Below are 17,426 nucleotides of genomic sequence, written 5' to 3' on the forward strand. Positions count from 1 at the left end.
GTTGGCTCACATCTTTAATCTCAGCACCCAGGAAGCAAGAGGCAGGCAGATCTCTGTGAGTTCGAGGCCAGCATGGTCTACAGAGTGAATTCCAGGAAAGCCAAGACGACACAGAGAAACCCTGTCTCAAAGGGGGCAAGGCGGGCAGCCAGGCGGTGGTGGCGCATGCCTTTAATCTCAGCACTCAGGAGGCAGAGCCAGGAGGATCTCTGTGAGTTCAAGGCCAGCCTGGTCTACAGAGCAAGATCCAGGACAGGCACCAAAAGAAACCCTGTCTCGAAAAACCAAAAAGGGGAGGGGCGGGCAGGGCAGTGGGGGCTGGGAGAGAAATATGCACAGAGAGCTCGGGAAGGGTTGAGTGTGTCTAAGTCTACAATGTTGTCGCCGACTGTAACCTGGTAAGTCCCATAACTCTCTAAACCTGATCCCGCTTCAATAAGGATCATGCTTCCAAAAGTTGTCATGAGGACTGCACTCAGGACAGGAGGGAGGAATTATTACAGTCATGATGGTCACAGCAGGGGGGCAGCAGAGACGAGCCCATCACCACCATAACTGAACTAGGCCCTGCAGCCTCCGGGGCTTCTAAGTCTTTCTGAGAGAGGCTGCTCTCTCCTCGCTGCTGGCCTGCCTGACCAAGGTGAGAAGTGACCAGGAGAGAGAGACAAAGACTCTGACAGATAAGGACCAAAATGAGAACAGAGACTGGGATGGGATGACCAAAAAGAGTCTGGCACACACCAGGGCAGTTGGCACGCAGCAGGCATGCAACAAGTGTTTGGTATGTCCGTTTAGAGGCAGGAGAGGCTATAACCATCCATCGGGCATCATCATGACATGTTGGGCAGGGACATCGATAGCTCTGGGAGGCAGAAAGGATAGGGACTTAAACAAATAAAGCAGGCAACCCAGAAGGGCCAGAGCCAGATGCCATGAGGCTGCTTCCAGAACTGGCCCTGCCAAGGCAGCCTCATTCCCCAACCCACCCGCCCTGTCTGGGTCTCCCAAGTTCTGTCTTTTCTCACATCATTTCAGTCTTTGCTATTGTCCTGTCGTCTTCTGGGGTCACCTCCTCTGGCTCCACCAAGAGTTCTCCACCTTCTTCAGCGTCTTGTGGAGAGGCAGGCTCAGGGTGGACTGGACTGGCTTCCGCCTCCTGCTCCAAGTCAGGGGCTTTCCGCAGCTCCCTATACAGCACACAGGCATCACTGCGGGATACATACTCCCACCCAGTCTCTCGAACGTGGAAAAGGTCCACTGAGCCCCCTGAATAAGCGTCACGGTGGGTGGCATGGGCCACAGCGCAGCGGGCCAGGGCGTAGGCTTCCTGAATGGTCATGTCATAGCGGTAGCCACGGTCCAGCACGCCGTAGGCATACGGAGATCCAGAGCCCACAGAGAAGACGTCCCCCTGCAGACAAGTACCATCACTGTAGACATAGAAGAGGGCGGGACCCGAGTGGTCCCAGCCGCACAGGGCAGTGGCCACACACAGATCCAGACCCCGGTAGCAGGACAACATAGCTGACAGGAGCTTGGCTGTGCCTGCCACACTGGGCAGCTGACCTTCCCTCAGTGCCCGAAGCCGCAGCTCCCGCTGTAGCACCCGATACCACGTGACACAGTCAGCAGAGGTTCCAGAGGTGGTACCCAGGAGGTGCCGGTGCACAGGGATGACCTTTCGTGAGGCTGGACACGCCACATAGCTGCCGCAGGAGGAACGCGTGTCAGCGGCGGCAATGACACCGTGACGGAAGCGAAAAGCCAGGGTGGTGGTGCCATGAGCCAGCCTGGGGCCATAGGTCTGCAGGAAGGTTTGAGGGTCGCAGCCCCGGGGCACAGCCCAACCACCAGGCGCAGGCAAGTGAGGGGATGGCCCCTGGGCGTCGGGGCACTGCCACTTGCACACATCCTGAAGAGCCATCGCTGAGGCTGAGTGGAGTTGGGAGGAGCGGGGGGCAGCATTTGAGGCCTGGGTCCGAAGGGGAAGAAGGACGCTGCAGAGAAGCTGGACAGCAGCCAGAACCGGTAAGTGAGACGCGTGAGTTGATGCTTCATTTCTTCTCCCGAATCTTAAATCAGGCTTTGGAACTAGTTGGTAAAGCATCTCCACCCACAGCAGAGAACTGCCAAGGGGAGAGAGAATGGGCCGGCGGAGGTCCCTGCGCTGCAGAGACGCCACCTATCAGTCAGGTAAGAGTCACCAACGGAGTCTCCTGTCTGTCATCCTCGGTCTACCCAGCGGGGGGTAGAGATGGGGATTAGGGTGACTGCAGAGAAGAGTGGGTGCCAGGAGAAGAGCTGGGTCCTCGGCTTTGCTGTGTGGACATTAGGCACGCAAAGACTTCTAACTCATGGTAAGATGGGGGGACGTAACATGGACTGTGCCGAACACAGAAAAGATGAGAGTCTTTCTTTCTTCTTTTTTTTTTTTATAGAAATACACCTATGGAAAAGGTCCTTAATGATTTTTTTGTAATTTATATAACTTTATTTTATGTGCATCGGCATGAAGGTGTCAGATCCCCTGGAACTGGAGTTACAGACAGCTGTGAGCTGCCATGTGGGTGCTGGGAATTGAACCCAGGTCCTCTGGAAGAACAGCCAGTGTTCTTAACCACTGAGCTATCTCTCCAGCCCCAAGATGACAGTTTCTATAAGAGGGAAAAGGAGAAAGAGACTGAAATACCTCCCAGAAAAGCAGGTAGGTTACTGAGGGTAAGAGTACCAGAACTTGGGGCTGGAGAGATGGCTCACTGGTTGAGAGCATTGATTGCTCTTCCAGAGGTCCTGAGTTCAATTCCCAGCAACCACATGGTGGCTCACAACCACTTGTAATGAGATCTGGTGCCCTCTTCTGGCCTGCAGGATACTGTATACATAATAAATAAATCTTAAAAAAAAAAAAAAAAAAAAAAAAAAAAAAAAAAAAAAAAAAAAAAAAAAGAGTACCAGAACTTGAAAGTTTCTCTTCTGCTTTGGGGACAAAGGGGTCCTTCTATCTGGACACAAAGATGGTGTTCCTAGCCGGACTGTGGTGGCACACACCTTAATCCCAGCACCCAGGAGGCAGACACAGGTGAATCTCTGTGAGTCAAGGCCAGCCTGGTCTACAGAGTGAGTTCCAGGACAGGCTCCAAAAGCTACACAGAGAAACCCTGTCTCGAAAAACCAAAAAAAAAAAAAAAAAAAAAAAAAAAAAAAAAAAAAAAATTAAATTAAATTTTAAAAAAATGGTGTTCCTAGGCTGGGAACATCACTCAAACCCCCCATTAAAAAGCCAGATGCTAGCTAGCACTCGGGAGGCAGAGGCAGGTGGATCTCTGAGTTCAAGGCCAGCCTGGTCTACAGAGTGAGTTCCAGGACAGCCAGAGCTGCTACACAGAGAAACCCTGTCTCAGAAAAATAAAAATACAAAGCAGATGCGGTGACACACATCTGTGACCAGCATTCCTACAGCAAGGTGGGGGCAGAGACAGGAGGACCGAGGTGGGCAGAGACAGGAGGACCGCGGTGGGCAGAGACAGGAGGACCGAGGTGGGCAGAGACAGGAGGACCGCAGTGGGCAGAGACAGGAGGACCGAGGTGGGGCAGAGACAGGAGGACCGAGGTGGGGCAGAGACAGGAGGACCGAGGTGGGGCAGAGACAGGAGGACCGAGGTGGGCGGAGACAGGAGGACCGCGGTGGGCAGAGACAGGAGGACTGAGGTGGCGTGGAGACAGGAGGGCCAGCTAGCCTAGAGGACCAAGGCGGGAGGTGAGAACTGAAAGTTGTCCTCTGACCTCACACACTAAATAAACAAACAATTTGTTCATTTAAAAAAAATGGCCTTCCTACTATCCATGTAGTTCAGTGATGCAGTATTTGCCTAGCATGCTCAAGCCCTGGCATCACAAAAATTACTTTAAAAAAAAAAAATCTGAAGGCATCCATGTGTGGTGATATATACCTATTACCTATTCCAGCATTCAGGTTAAGATGGGAAGATTGTGAGTTCCAGACCAGCCAGAAGAGACCCTACCTCAGATAGATAGATAGATAGATAGATAGATAGATAGATAGATAGATAGATAGATAGATGAACAAACAAACAGACAAATAAATAGCTTTAAAAAATAGCCGGGCAGTGGTGGCGCACGCCTTTAATCCCAGCACTCGGGAGGCAGAGCCAGGCGGATCTCTGTGAGTTCGAGGCCAGCCTGGGCTACCAAGTGAGTTCCAGGAAAGGCGCAAAGCTACACAGAGAAACCCTGTCTCGAAAAACCAAAAAAAAAGAAAAAAAAAAAAAAAAGAAAAAAAAATACTACAGGGGGATGGATAGATGGCTAATCGGTTAAAAGCACTGGCTGCTCTTCCAGAGGACCCAGGTTCAAGTCCCAGCACCCACATGGCGGCTCATAACTGCCTGGAGCTCCAGTTTCAGGGGATCCGACACCGTCACACAGACATACATGCAGGTAAAGCATTAATGTGCGTGAAATAAAAATTTAAAAGTACTATAAAGTTTCAAACTCTTCATAAGGATGGAGTGAAATCCCCCTACATCATGCTATTATCAAGCCAGGTCGGGACAGCTGAATGGTCCCCTAAATGGATACCCTGACCTCCTACTCTATTCCTATCCTCCACATGGGCAATTTCTTCTAAGATATAATTCAAATACTACGCCTTCTCCTCTAAGAAATGGCTACAGGACAAAATACAAACCACCTCTTTCAACCCAGGCTGACGTTTGGACTTCCCTATAGCAGCTAGCATTGGGCACAGTGGCGCACGCCTTTAATCCCAACATTTGGAAGGCAGAGGCAGGCAGATCTCTGAGAGTTCAAGAAAAGCCAGATCTACATAGAGAGACTCTGTCTTTAAAAAAAAAAAAATCAGAATAAAATAAAATTTAAAAATAAGTCCATTGTTGTGGAATCTTTAACTAGGCAAAGATATGTTGTATTTGTTTATGCTGCATTTGTTTAACTATGTAAAGATGTGTTACATTTGTGTCAAATAAATAAAATTAACCTTGGCTCAGAAAGGCAGGATTAGCAACCAGTTGACAGGAAGTAGCAGGGAGGAGCGTGGTGTGTGTTTTCAGTTGGGCCGGTGCGGAAGGAGGGGGGCTTCCGGGGACACACCAGCAAAGAGAGAAGGTCAGCCAGTTCCTACTCTAACCCTCTGAGCTCCCAGGTTTTCACCCTGGCCTTTGAATCCTGAGTTATATTAGAATGATAGAGATTTAGTTAAAGCCACCTTTAGTGGCAGCAACAGAACCCTTGTCTAGGGGAACAGCATTCCCCCCAAGGCTGCAGCCTGAGCAGCTGGGCTGCTAGTAGTTTAAAGCACAGGCACTGTGATGAAGACACAGCAGCATTTTGGCGCCCCACATTGGGCATCAAATATAGCAGCTTTATTGGACTGTCAACCAGCTCCCAAACCAAGACACAGAGACTTATCAATTATGAATGTTCGCTCGGCCTTATCTTATGCTTGTCCCACTAGCTCTTCTAACTTATTTTAGCCTGTTTCTCTCTATCTACGTTTTGCCTCAGGGCTTTTTACCTTTCATTCTGTATGTCCGACTTTTCCTGCTTCTTCCGTGCCTGGCTGGCTGGCCCTGAGCACATCCCTCTCTTTCTCCCTTTTTCTCTCTTCTTGGTCCTCCCCTCCTCCCATTTATTCTCTCGGCCTGCCCCACCTACCCTTCTACTGCCTGGCTATTGGCTGTTCAGCTTTTGATTAGGCCAATCGGGTGCCTTAGGCAGACAAAGCAACACATCTTTACATCATGGACCAAATGCAACATAAACAAATGTAACACACCTGTACATAGCTAAACAAACGAAGCATAAACACATCTTTGCCTAGTTAAAGGAATATTCCACAAGAGTTCACTATGGACCATTCCCAATCCATCCACCATAACCTCTTTTCTTTCTATTCCTAGCACATTCCCACTTCTATTCCCCCATCCCCAGCATTGAAATCCTGTCCCTCAATGTCTGGCTTAAGTACCATGTATTCTGAAATCCTTTCCCAGTACAGGCTTAAAATGGTAAAGTTGTGGTTGGGGGTTATTTGATTTGGGTGTTTTGTTTGTTTGGTTTTTAGTTTTGAGATAAGGGGTCTCTGTGTAATCTGGGCTATCATGAAACTCCCCATGTAGTTAATCCAGGTTCACTTTGAACTCTCCTTCCAAGTGTGTGCCATCACACCCAGCATTTTTTGTGGTTGCTGCTGTTTGGGGGTTGATGTTGTTTCTTTGTTTTTGAGACACTATGTGGACCAGGCTGCTCTTGAACTCACAAAGATCTGCCTGCCCCTCACTCACCAGTACTGGGATGCTGGTTTGGTTTTGAGGTAGGATCTTGTTTTATAGTTTAAGCTGGCCTTCCACTCCCTCTGAAGCCCAGGTTTGCTTCAAACCCACTGTCCTGCTGTCTCTGCTTCTTAAGCGCTGGTGTGACAGGCATGTGTCGTGGAAGCTGGGTGGCAGGCCCCTCAAAAGAGTAAAGACTGCCGGGCGGTGGTGGCGCACGCCTTTAATCCCAGCACTCGGGAGGCAGAGCCAGGTGGATCTCTGTGAGTTCCAGGCCAGCCTGGTCTCCAAAGCGAGTTCCAGGAAAGGCGCAAAGCTACACAGAGAAATCCTGTCTCGAAAACCAAAAAAAAAAAGAGTAAAGAGTAAAAACAAACAACAGCACCCAGCTTAAACTTTAAAAAAAAAAGAAAAAGAAATCAAAGGTGATATCAGTCATAATGAAAAAGGATATAAAAGAAGCGAGAGAACCTGGCAAGTCATGGAGGAAATTAAGGGACATAGCCAAAGATGAGCCCGGGCTTCAGTCTCTGTGACTGGAAGAACATTATTGTCATACAGCAAATGTGTACTGAGTATGAAGTAGGCAAAGAGATACACAGTAGAGAATCAGCTCCCATTTAATGTCACAACTGGGGCTGGACAGACGGCTCAGAGAGAAAAAGCGCTTTTGCCACCACGCCTGATGGCCTGAGTTCAGTCACCAGAACCCACATGTTAGAAAGAGGGACTGATTCAGGCTGTTCTCTGACACCATCTGAGTGACGGGGCCCACAGGTACTCAAACAATAGCACATTCTCCCGTGGGCACACACATAAGTAAATGTAAGCTCATATTTGCAAGCCCAGTAACAGACACCTATTCCCACACTGGGAAAGCTGAGAACAGAGGATCACTATCTACACTATGTAGTGAGACCATGGCACGGAAAAATAAAAACTGTGCCTTAACAGAGGTACAGGTACAATTAGTCAAGAATGAAAACTATTCAGAGCAGTCAGAGGACTGGATGCATTGCAGAAGTGATTGCAAAGAATTTATACTCAATAAACAGGAACTTTATACAGTATCTTTTTTCTTTGTGTGTGGCAGGGGTGTGTGGAAGGATATGCACGTGTTCCGGGATATTCAACCACACTGTGAACGCTGAGTTTGCATTTGCACTAATTAAATAAAATCAGCGTTGGGTCAGGAGGCAGAGCCATCAACTAGTTGACAGAAAATAATCATAGGGAGTCTGAAAGACAGATAGAGAGAAGCATAGGAAGTGGTAGGGAGGGACTTTGAGTGTGTGGTCTTTTTTGGTTTGGCTGAGCAGAAGGATGCTCTCTTCCTGAGACACCAGCAGAGAGGGAAGGTCAGCCAGCTGCCTCTCAGCCTCTGAGCTAGCAGGTTTCCACCCCAGCCTCTGACTCCCGAGTCTTATTGATAAATAGACTGATAGAGATTTAGTTAAAAACTACATTGAGCCGGGCGGTGGTGGCGCACGCCTTTAATCCCAGCACTCGGGAGGCAGAGGCAGGTGGATCTCTGAGTTCGAGGCCAGCCTGGTCTTCAGAGCGAGATCCAGGAAAGGCGCAAAGCTACACAGAGAAACCCTGTCTCGAAAAACCAAAAAAAAAAAAATCCAAAGTCTGGCCGGGCGGTGGTGGCACACGCCTTTAATCCCAGCACTCGGGAGGCAGAGCCAGGCGGATCTCTGTGAGTTCGAGGCCAGCCTGGGCTACCAAGTGAGTTCCAGGAAAGGCGCAAAGCTACACAGAGAAACCCTGTCTTGAAAAACCAAAAAAAAAAAAAAAACACCAAAAAAAAAAAAACCAAAAAAACTACATTGGTGGCAGCAGCAGGAGGCAGATCCAGTGGGACATAAAAGTCCCACCAGGTCACTGCCTGAGAAGCTGATCTCTAACTGCAGAGCCGCAATTACTGGCTGAAACAGGGTAGATTCAGGTGCAGCCACTGTGCCGGAGGAAAAACAACATGCATGTGTGTGTGTGTGCATGTGGTGGGGTCATGTGGAACAGATTCACATGTGGCAGCTGGCAGAAGATATCAGCTGTCCTGCTCTATCACTCTACCATGTTCTGTAGCTGGAGAATTTTTCTCCAGCTCCCACTGCCAAGTCCTGCCAGTTCCGGAGCCGACTTATAAAACAAACACACAGACTCTTACATTATTTAAACTGCTTGGCCATTAGCTCAGGCCTATCATTGTCTAGCTCTCACTCTTATATTCAGCCCATTTCTATTAATCTTTACTTTGCCACGTGGCTCGTGGCTTACCGGTACTTTACGTCTTCCTTGTCTTGGCGGTGGCTCCAGCCGGTCTCCCTTTCCTTCCTCCTTCCTCAATTCTCCTCTCTCCTTGTCCCGCCTACACTTCCTGCCTGGTCACTGGCCAATCAGTGCTTTATTTATATAGAGCGATATCCACAGCAATGTTCCTTTGGCACAGGGTCTCTCAACCAACCTAAAATTCTGACTTTCCCCTAGTCTGGCTGGCCAGAAAGCGTCTGGAATCTGCTTGTCTCCATTGCCCAACACTGGGGCTACAGGCACTCATGCCCACACCCAGCTTTTTAACTTGGTGCTGGGGATCCAAACTGAAGTCAGCTCAAGCGCTCTTCTGTGTCATCTCACAAGCCCTACCTTGCATTTCCTACACTATCTAAGTGTGAGACAGATAAAAATGTTCTACCTCAGCCGGGCGGTGGTGGCGCACGCCTTTAATCCCAGCACTCGGGAGGCAGAGCCAGGCGGATCTCTGTGAGTTCGAGGCCAGCCTGGGCTACCAAGTGAGTTCCAGGAAAAGGCGCAAAGCTACACAGAGAAACCCTGTCTCGAAAAAAAACAAAAAAAAAAAAAAAAAAAAAAAAAATGTTCTACCTCTGGTTGTAGGACTTGGAAAAGGTTGCCAGATTTCAGCATGAAAAATACTGCACATGCAAAATCTGCTATAGGAGAGGAAGGCCTGAGTTGGGCATCAAAAGAATACTGAATTTAGATACTGATAAGTAAATCCAATAAGCAAGGCTAGACACTGACTTCATAGACCCATAAACAGGAAGCAGCATTTCATACATATGCCTACTTCCTGACTTGGTATCACTCCCCAAAGTGTTGAGGGGTACAGGTGGGTGGAGGAAGAAGAGGCCATGAAATATGGCCTATTCCTAATGAATCTTTTGTTACACCTTTATGGACCCTCAACTCTCCCTCAGGTTCTCAGATGTCAATTACTACTGATTTAAATGTGCAGGTGTTTAATCCCAACACTTGGGAGTCAGAGGCAGGTGGATCCCTGAGTTCCAGGCCAGCCTGGTCTATAGAGAGAGTTCCAGGACACACAGCCCAGGCTACATAGGGAAACCCTGTCTCAAAAAACAAACAAAAAACTGGTTACTTTTTGCAGATTGTGGTGGGAGTGCCTTTAATCCTAGCGCTTTGGAGGCAGAGGCAGGAAGATCACCTTGAGTTTGAGGTCAGCCTGATCTGCAAGTTCCAGACCAAGCCATGGCTATATAGTGAGTTTCTGTCTAAAAAAAAAAAAAAAAAAACATTTTAAGGGACAGCGAGCATGGTGTGGCGGCTCAGGCTTGCAATCCCATTATCTAGGTTACAGAGTATGAACATCTCAAAAAAAAAGCAAAAACAGCTGTGTTATAAATGCTATTTAAAAAGAAGCAGTATTGTTTTGTTTTTGAGACAGGCTTTCTCTGTGTAGCCCTGGTTGTCCTGGAACTCACTATGTAGACCAGGCTGGCCTCGAACTCACAGAGATCGCCCTGCCTGCCTCTGCCTCCCAAGCGTTGGGACTAAAGGTGTGCGCTACCACTGCTCAGATCGAGGAGATGTCTTTTGTTGTTCGTTTGTTTATTTGTTTTTTACAACAAACTACTTCGGTTGAATTAATACCATAGGAAAATGGCCTGAAAACAATTATTTTAACCAGTATGAGGAAGGGTGACCTTAAAAACAATGGCAACCTCAATGGCAACCTCAGTCTCATTAACAGGGGTTTTAGAAACAGATGCAGCGTGTAACCTCAACCTGGGCCGGCGGCGACCAAACGCCAGACTCCAGCTTGGATTCTTAAGCAGTCACGCCCTTCTCAAAGATGGCCGAACTCACCTCCCTCACTCAATGAGAACGTTCCAACCACCCTCTAGGAATTTAAAGTTACTCTTATCGGTGCTGCTCCGATGACCACAGTAATAATGGCAGTCGCATCCTTTTAGCGTTCCTTTCTGCCCTTCCTCAGTGAAAACAGTCCGCCACCGGTATTTGGAGGCGTGGTTGCCCGGAGTAAAAATGGCTCCTCCCTCGCCATAGACTTAATAGGACGTGAAGCTGTGACGGCGCGGAGTTGCCCGACCGCTCTTTGGAGGCGGTCTCAGAGCTACTTCCTGTTGCCCTTACTAGATATGGCGCTGGCTAGTGTGTTGGAGCGGCCTTTGCCGTTGAACCAGCATGGGTTTTTTGGTCTCGGAGGTCGTGCGGATCTGCTGGACCTGGGTCCGGGGAGTCCTGGTGATGGGCTGAGCCTGGCCGCGCCCAGCTGGGGTGTCCCAGAGGAGCCGAAAATCGAAATGCTTCATGGAACCACCACCCTGGCCTTCAAGGTGCTCCGCCGGCCGCCTTGCGGCTCCGGCCTTTCCGGTATCCCAGCCGGAACGGAGGCGGGCGGAGGGTCGGTCCTCTCCTCCGACCCTTAGCGGAAAGGGGAGCGGGGCGGGGTAGGCAGTGAGGAGGAGACCCAGACGGTCGTGGCGGAGGGAAAGAAAGCTGTCGTAGCGGTTCACCAAGTTTTATAAACTGGGCGTCCCCTCCCGGGAGCTTGATGAAGTCCAGGGGCTCCTGTAGCGAGTGCCGATTAAGGCCCCTCAGCCAGCTCTACAGTAACTAGCTGTGGATCTTTAAAGATTTATTTATTCTTTGTGTGTGTGTGTTGCCTTTATGTATATTCACCATTCTTGTGTGTGTGTGTGTGTTGCCTTTATGCATATTTACCATTCTTGTGTGTGTGTTGCCTTTATGTATATTCACCATTCTTGTGTGTGTGTGTGTGTGTGTGTGTGTGTGTGTGTGTGTTGCCTTTATGTATATTCACCACGTGTGTAATGCTCGCAGAGGCCAAGAGAGGGCGTCACTGAAACCAGCATCACCGACCTTTGTGGGCACTCGCAAAGGTGTATGTGGGTGCTGGGAACTGAACTCGACCTCTGAAGAACAGCCAGTGCTCTTAACCACCGAGCGATCTCTCTAGTCCCCTTAGGGGGTGTCTTTATCGCATTAAACTTATTTCTTCATATGTAAAGTGAGTAATCTGGTGATTCCCAAATCAGGGATTGCTGTTAAGTCCAGATGACATTTAACATGTGAACTCGATTACACAATCCAGAAAGATACAGAAAGATAGTCTGGTTTTACGTTAATACAAAAAGTAGTATTGGAAATATCTGTGGCCTTATGTGACCTATTTTGTTTTTTCTCTGACTTTAATTAGTTTCGCCATGGAGTCATTGTTGCAGCTGATTCCCGGGCCACAGCAGGTGCTTATATTGCCTCTCAGACAGTGAAGAAAGTGATAGAGATCAACCCTTACCTCCTGGGCACCATGGCTGGGGGTGCAGCCGATTGCAGCTTCTGGGAGCGGTTGTTGGCTCGGCAGTGTCGAATCTACGAGCTTCGAAATAAGGAACGCATCTCTGTCGCAGCGGCCTCCAAACTTCTTGCTAACATGGTGTATCAGTACAAAGGCATGGGGCTGTCCATGGGCACCATGATCTGTGGCTGGGATAAGAGAGGCCCTGGTGAGTTGTGTTGTGGTTATGTGATGCAGGGTGGGCACTGCATTGGGAAGGGGTAAGTGGACAGGTGAATTAAGGCCTTTTGGTGGATGCTGAGGATGTCTGTGTTAATTAAGGTCTTAGCTTTTCCTTCCTTCTCCAAGGAAGGCATTGTACTTACTGTACAGGAAAGGGCATGGAGTTAGACTTGCTGTGTCATTGACTGTTCTAGTTAGTCAGTTGACCTTGGGTTACCTTTTTTCTCAGCCTGTTTCCTCATCTGTCAGTTGGTTGAATGAGCTGCCACAACGGTAGAGTGCTTTATATAAATATAAAGCAATAAGTACGATGTCTGGCACACTTTTCTTCTCATACAGTAATAAGGACTATAAAAAACAGCTATATTTGAGAATTTAAGGTGAGTGACTGGGATAAACTCTAGCATTTTCTTTTTCTTTCTTGATTTTCTTTTTTGGTTTTTTGACACAGTATTTCTCCATGTAACCCTGGCTGTCCTGGAATTCACTCTGTAGACCAAGCTGGCCTCAAACTCAGAGATCCGCCTGCCTCTGCCTCCCCAGTGCTGGGATTAAAGGCATGTGCCTCTGCACACATAATTTTAAAATTTTTCATGAATATATATATATATATATATATATATTAAACTTTTTAAATTGTTTTAGTTTATGTGCATGGGTGTTTTGTCTGTGTATATGTCTGTGCATCATAGTGCATGCCTAGTGCCCAAAGAGGCTAAAAGATGGTATTGGATCCCCTGAACTATAGATACAGACAGTTGTGAGCCACCATGTGGTTGCTGGGAATCAAACCCATGTCCTCTGCAAGAGCAACCAGTGTGCTCTTTCTCATGGAGCCATCTTTCCGGCCCCATTTTTAAAATTTATTTCCTGTGTGTTTGTGAGTTCAAGGAAGCGCACATCCCAACACATACATGTAGAGTTCAGAGGATAACTTATGGGAGTTGGTTCTCTTGTTCTGTGGATCAAACTCAGGACACCAGGCCTAGTGGTAAGCAACAGTTTCATGCTGAGTCACCTCACTGGCCATAATTTGAAAAAACACAGAGAAGCCAACTGATATACAGCTATGGTCTTAGCAGTAGGGAGGCTGAAACCAGAGGGTCAAGAGTTTAAAGCCAGCCTAAGCTATCTAGCAACAGGACAGCCTGGGCCACACAGTGAGAGTGAATCAGAAATAAATAAAGCTAGTGGAATTGGTTTATAGTTAATATAAATTTCCCAAACTATCTCTCATTATCTGGCTGCAGTACCAGTTCGGTCACTTGTCACTGTGTTGATAGGAAAGCTCAGTTGTAGTTGCCATTTCTGTTTCAGTTAGTCTTTGGCAGGAAGGAGCCATCTCTTGCAGGCCTGGGGTTAGATTTTAAGTGTCACCTTCCACCATGCCTGAAGTTCTGTGCTTAGAATGTCCAGCAGACTTGTCTTTTGGACTTGCCAAGAGAACAGGCGGGGTAGTTTGTGTAATGTGAAGTGAGATGATGTTGTGGAACCTAGAAATCTCAGCAGTAAATTTGATCTTGTCTTTCTCCAGTTTTTTAAGAAATTATTTTGTTCCTGTGTGAGTTTCTATGTGTGTGTGAGTGTTTGCATGTGTGTATGTTGCAGACAGTTGTGAGCTACCCTGTGGATACTGAGAACTGAACCTGGGTCCTGGACAAGAGCAACAAGTGTTCTTAGCTACTGAGCAATCTTTCAAGGCTTTGTTTTGTTTGATTTTGAAACAGGGTTTTATGTAGCCCAGGCTGGCCTCAAACTCAATACATAATTAAGGCTAGCCTTTAACTCCTGATCCTCCTGCCTCCACCTTCCAAGTGTGCTGAGATTCCATTTGGGTGGTGGTAGTGTGTGGTGGAGGGTAGAAATCAAACCCAGGGCCACCTTGCACATGCAAGGCATATATATATTCTGCTGCAGAGCTACATCTCTGTTGAGGAAAATGAGAAAGTGCCTTGAAGATGAATAAGCTAGTGAAGAACTGATGGTCTTTTTCCTTTTTTCCCTGCTCACCTGCTTTTCCAGGCCTCTACTATGTAGACAGTGAGGGGAACCGGATCTCTGGAACTGCCTTCTCTGTGGGTTCTGGCTCCGTGTATGCTTATGGAGTCATGGATCGAGGCTACTCCTATGACCTAGAAGTGGAGGATGCCTATGATCTGGCTCGCCGGGCCATCTACCAAGCCACCTACAGAGACGCCTACTCTGGAGGTGCCGTCAACCTCTACCACGTGCGGGAGAATGGCTGGATCCGTGTCTCCAGTGACAATGTAGCTGATTTACATGACAAGTATACGGCACCTGTCTCCTGAAGGGAAAGGAGTGGCTGTCTGCACCTGTGTGGGTGGTTCTTCTTGGTTATAATAAATAATAGCACCCCATTCCATAGCGAAGTCCACAGTTACTTCAGTACCTTTGCTAAAGCTCCAAAACTCTGGTGCGTGTGTTAGCAGATGATGAGCTCCTGACGCATTAGCGGTTTTACTCTTGGATGTTAAAATTACACTACTTTTCAACCTCAGCCTCTGTTGCATCTTTTGTCCACACGGTCCCTCCTTCAAGTACTTTACAGTCAAATAAGCCAGGACAGTGGGAGAGAAGGCACTGTAATTACAGGAAACAGTGGTGTGAAGACATCATCTGGTGAATACATTAATAATAGCAAAGCAGGAGAGAGAGGCAGGGAGGAGGGAGAGACTCCTGTTTCAGTTTGCAGAGATGAAAAGTTGATGAGGTGGAAAGATGCACAGGGATGTTCCAGCCAGGGCTGCAGAGGAAAAGGCTCCTACCTTCTGTTGGGAGGAGGAGGAGGCTATATGCAGTGTAAAATGATAAACAGAGTAAATCTGGAACCTCCCCCCACACCCCGCCCCCGCCCCGAGAGGCAGGGTTTCTTTAACAGCTCTGGCTGCCCTAGAACTCTGGTCCAGGCTGGCCTTGATCTCAGAGGTTCGCTTGCCTCTGCCACCCGAGCACTTCAGTCAAAGGTGTGTGCCACCCAAGCACTTCAGTCAAAGGTGTGTGCCACCACGCTGAGCCAAATCTGGAATCTTGAATGAGTTGGGGAGGGAAGACTTGAGCCCTGAGAAAGTGGATCCAGTGGGTGAAGTGGAAGCCTTGGTGATCCTGTTCTGGTCTCCCAGTGTGTGGATGATGGATGTGCAGCTGGAGGGAAAGGTGGGCTTCTAGCCTGGGCAGAAAGCAACCCAAACGCTACTAGAATGTATGGGTGGGAAAAGTCCCTGCTGAGCACACAGCCCAGCCGACTTCACACACCCAACTTTGAGGGGAGCTACAAATTATGGTGGCGGCAGACAGCAAGGCCTGTTGGAGAGAAGACAGGGTTGGCAGGAGAAACTTTAAAGATAGAGGTGGACATAAGAAAAGACCACCGGTTAGTCATGCTCCTCCGGTTTAGAAGTCCGGCAGGTTCTTCTCCCTCTACGGTGGCTCCCTTCCCGTCTCAGCAGGATGCAGTTGGTGTTCTGATTGATGAGGCTGTCCATAGGAACTGATGGAGGCTTGTTAATTGCATTTGTCAAGTGCAGGGAAATTGTGAATTAGCGAGACTGGAGGAAAGAGTTTGGGAAACAAATGACTGTTGTGCCTTGGGAGATTGATTTTGCCGAGGAGTCCCTGGAGCCTGGGAACCGCTGAGCAGGGACCCAAACAGACTGTACATTTTAAATGAGATTTTAGCTGGGGATGGAGCTCAGGTGGTAGAGTGCATTTACAAAGCCCTGGGTTCAAACCCCAGCACCACATAAAACCGGTGTAGTGGTGGGTGTCTGTAATCCCAGCTCTTTGGGAGGTAGAGGCAGAGAGGATCAGACGGTCAAGGCCATTCTAAACTACACTGTAAATTGGAAGCGAGCCTGAGCTACATGAAACAGTCTTTTTTTTTTTTTTTCTTTTGGTTTTTCCAGACAGGGTCTCTCTGTGTATCCCTGGCTGTCCTGGAACTCTCTCTGTAGACCAGGCTGGCCTCGAACTCAGAGCTCCAACTCCCTCTGCCTCCCGAGTGCTGGGATCAAAGGTGTGCACCACCACTGCCTGGCTTTTTTATTTTTTAATTTATTTTATGTGCATTGGTGTTTTTTCTTATATGTATATCTGTGTGAGGGCATCGTATCCCCTGGGACTGGAGTTACAAACAGTTGTGAGCTGCCATGTAGGTGCTGGGAATTGAAATTTAGAATGTTTAAGAACTAGCTGGGTGGTGATAGCACACACCTTTGATCTCGGCAGTCAGGAGGCAGAGGGAGTTGGATCTCTGAGTTTGAGGCCAGCCTGGTCTACAGAGTGAGTTCCTCAATGGCCAGGGCTGAACAGAGACCATGTCTTCAAAAAAACAAAAATAATAAAATAAATCATTTTTTTTTATTTTGTTCTGGTTTGGGTTCTTGGGTCTTTCAAGACAAGGTTTTTCTGTGTGGCCCTGGCTGTCCTGGAACTCAGTCTGTAGACCAGGCTGGCCTTGAACTCACAGAGATGCACCTACCTCTGCAGTGCTGGGATTTAAGTCAGCACCGCCACCACCTGGCTATAAATCAACTCCTAAGGAGAAATCTCACCACCTGAAAGAAACCAGAGACGAGGCTGGGTTGGGTGCAGAGCCCTACCATTACGCTTTAGCGGCTTCTGTAACACATTCGCTGGCACTTCCTGGGATCCCGAGGAACACAGTTTGAAAATGGTTGCTGTAGGAAATAGCCTTGAAGATGGAATGTCATGAAGAGAGATACCAGTGCATGGTCCCGGAAAGCATAAAACTCCCTGGCCTGTCATAGACATAAATGGAGACAAGAAGAGCCGGGCTTACGGCAGCACAGTAAATGCCCTCACCCAGGCCTCTTCTCACACCTTACTGTGGCAGTGGTCTCTTTAATGTAAACACTCGATCTGCACAGAGTCCTGTAGGAGAGAACGTAAAAGATGTAGACCTATGTGTGCTCTTCTGGCATATTCTTGTTACTCTAACCCGGGTCTGTGGTGCAAAACCCGTTTAATGGAGGTCAATGTGTGGTAGGTTTTCTGGAAAGAAATTAGGAGGTAAGGAAAGTTTGCTAGTGTCTATGAGGCTAGAGAGAGGACTCAAGTTAAGAGCACTAACTTGCTCTTAACTTGCTCCAGAGGACCCTGGTTCAGTTCCCAGCACCCACATCAGTTTACAGCTTATTTCGTTTCAGTGGATCCAGTCCCTCTAGCCTTGAGGGTACCTACTCAAATGCACACAGCCACACATAGGCACACATATACACACACAGTTAAAAATGTTAGCCAGGTGTGGT

General features: G+C 48.1%; 2 protein-coding genes across 4 annotated transcripts; one reads left to right on the forward strand and one right to left on the reverse strand.

The window, feature by feature from the left end:
* Positions 1-2,698, reverse strand: Psmb11 (proteasome subunit beta 11). Its single transcript, XM_052734290.1, has one exon. The coding sequence runs from the start codon at positions 2,105-2,107 to the stop codon at positions 1,022-1,024; it is 1,086 nt and encodes a 361-aa protein (XP_052590250.1). The 5' UTR covers positions 2,108-2,698; the 3' UTR covers positions 1-1,021.
* An 8,022-nt stretch (positions 2,699-10,720) lies between these two features.
* Psmb5 (proteasome 20S subunit beta 5) lies at positions 10,721-14,656 on the forward strand. 3 transcript variants are annotated; one of them, XM_052733246.1, is made up of 3 exons: positions 10,721-10,933; positions 11,818-12,124; positions 14,161-14,656. In XM_052733246.1, the coding sequence occupies exons 1-3, from the start codon at positions 10,736-10,738 to the stop codon at positions 14,445-14,447; spliced, it is 792 nt and encodes a 263-aa protein (XP_052589206.1). In that variant the 5' UTR covers positions 10,721-10,735; the 3' UTR covers positions 14,448-14,656. The 3 variants fall into 3 exon arrangements, with proteins under 3 accessions (XP_052589206.1, XP_052589208.1, XP_052589207.1); XM_052733248.1 differs by lacking the exon at positions 10,721-10,933 and adding an exon at positions 10,977-11,001; XM_052733247.1 differs by lacking the exon at positions 10,721-10,933 and adding an exon at positions 11,074-11,209.
* The last annotated feature ends 2,770 nt before the right edge of the window (positions 14,657-17,426 follow it).

The sequence above is a fragment of the Peromyscus californicus genome, unplaced genomic scaffold (assembly GCF_007827085.1).
Source record: "Peromyscus californicus insignis strain IS unplaced genomic scaffold, ASM782708v3 Scaffold_12__1_contigs__length_115047231, whole genome shotgun sequence".
Taxonomy (NCBI): Eukaryota; Metazoa; Chordata; class Mammalia; order Rodentia; family Cricetidae; genus Peromyscus; species Peromyscus californicus.

Excerpts from the sequence above, each read along its gene's own strand:
- Psmb5 (XM_052733246.1), top strand. The coding sequence starts at position 10,736 with ATGGCGCTGGCTAGTGTGTTGGAGCGGCCTTTGCCGTTGAACCAGCAT. Across the intron at positions 10,934-11,817 it reads CCACCACCCTGGCCTTCAAG|TTTCGCCATGGAGTCATTGT; the intron begins GTGCTCCGCCGG and ends GACTTTAATTAG. Across the intron at positions 12,125-14,160 it reads CTGGGATAAGAGAGGCCCTG|GCCTCTACTATGTAGACAGT; the intron begins GTGAGTTGTGTT and ends CTGCTTTTCCAG.
- Psmb11 (XM_052734290.1), bottom strand. The coding sequence starts at position 2,107 with ATGCTTTACCAACTAGTTCCAAAGCCTGATTTAAGATTCGGGAGAAGA.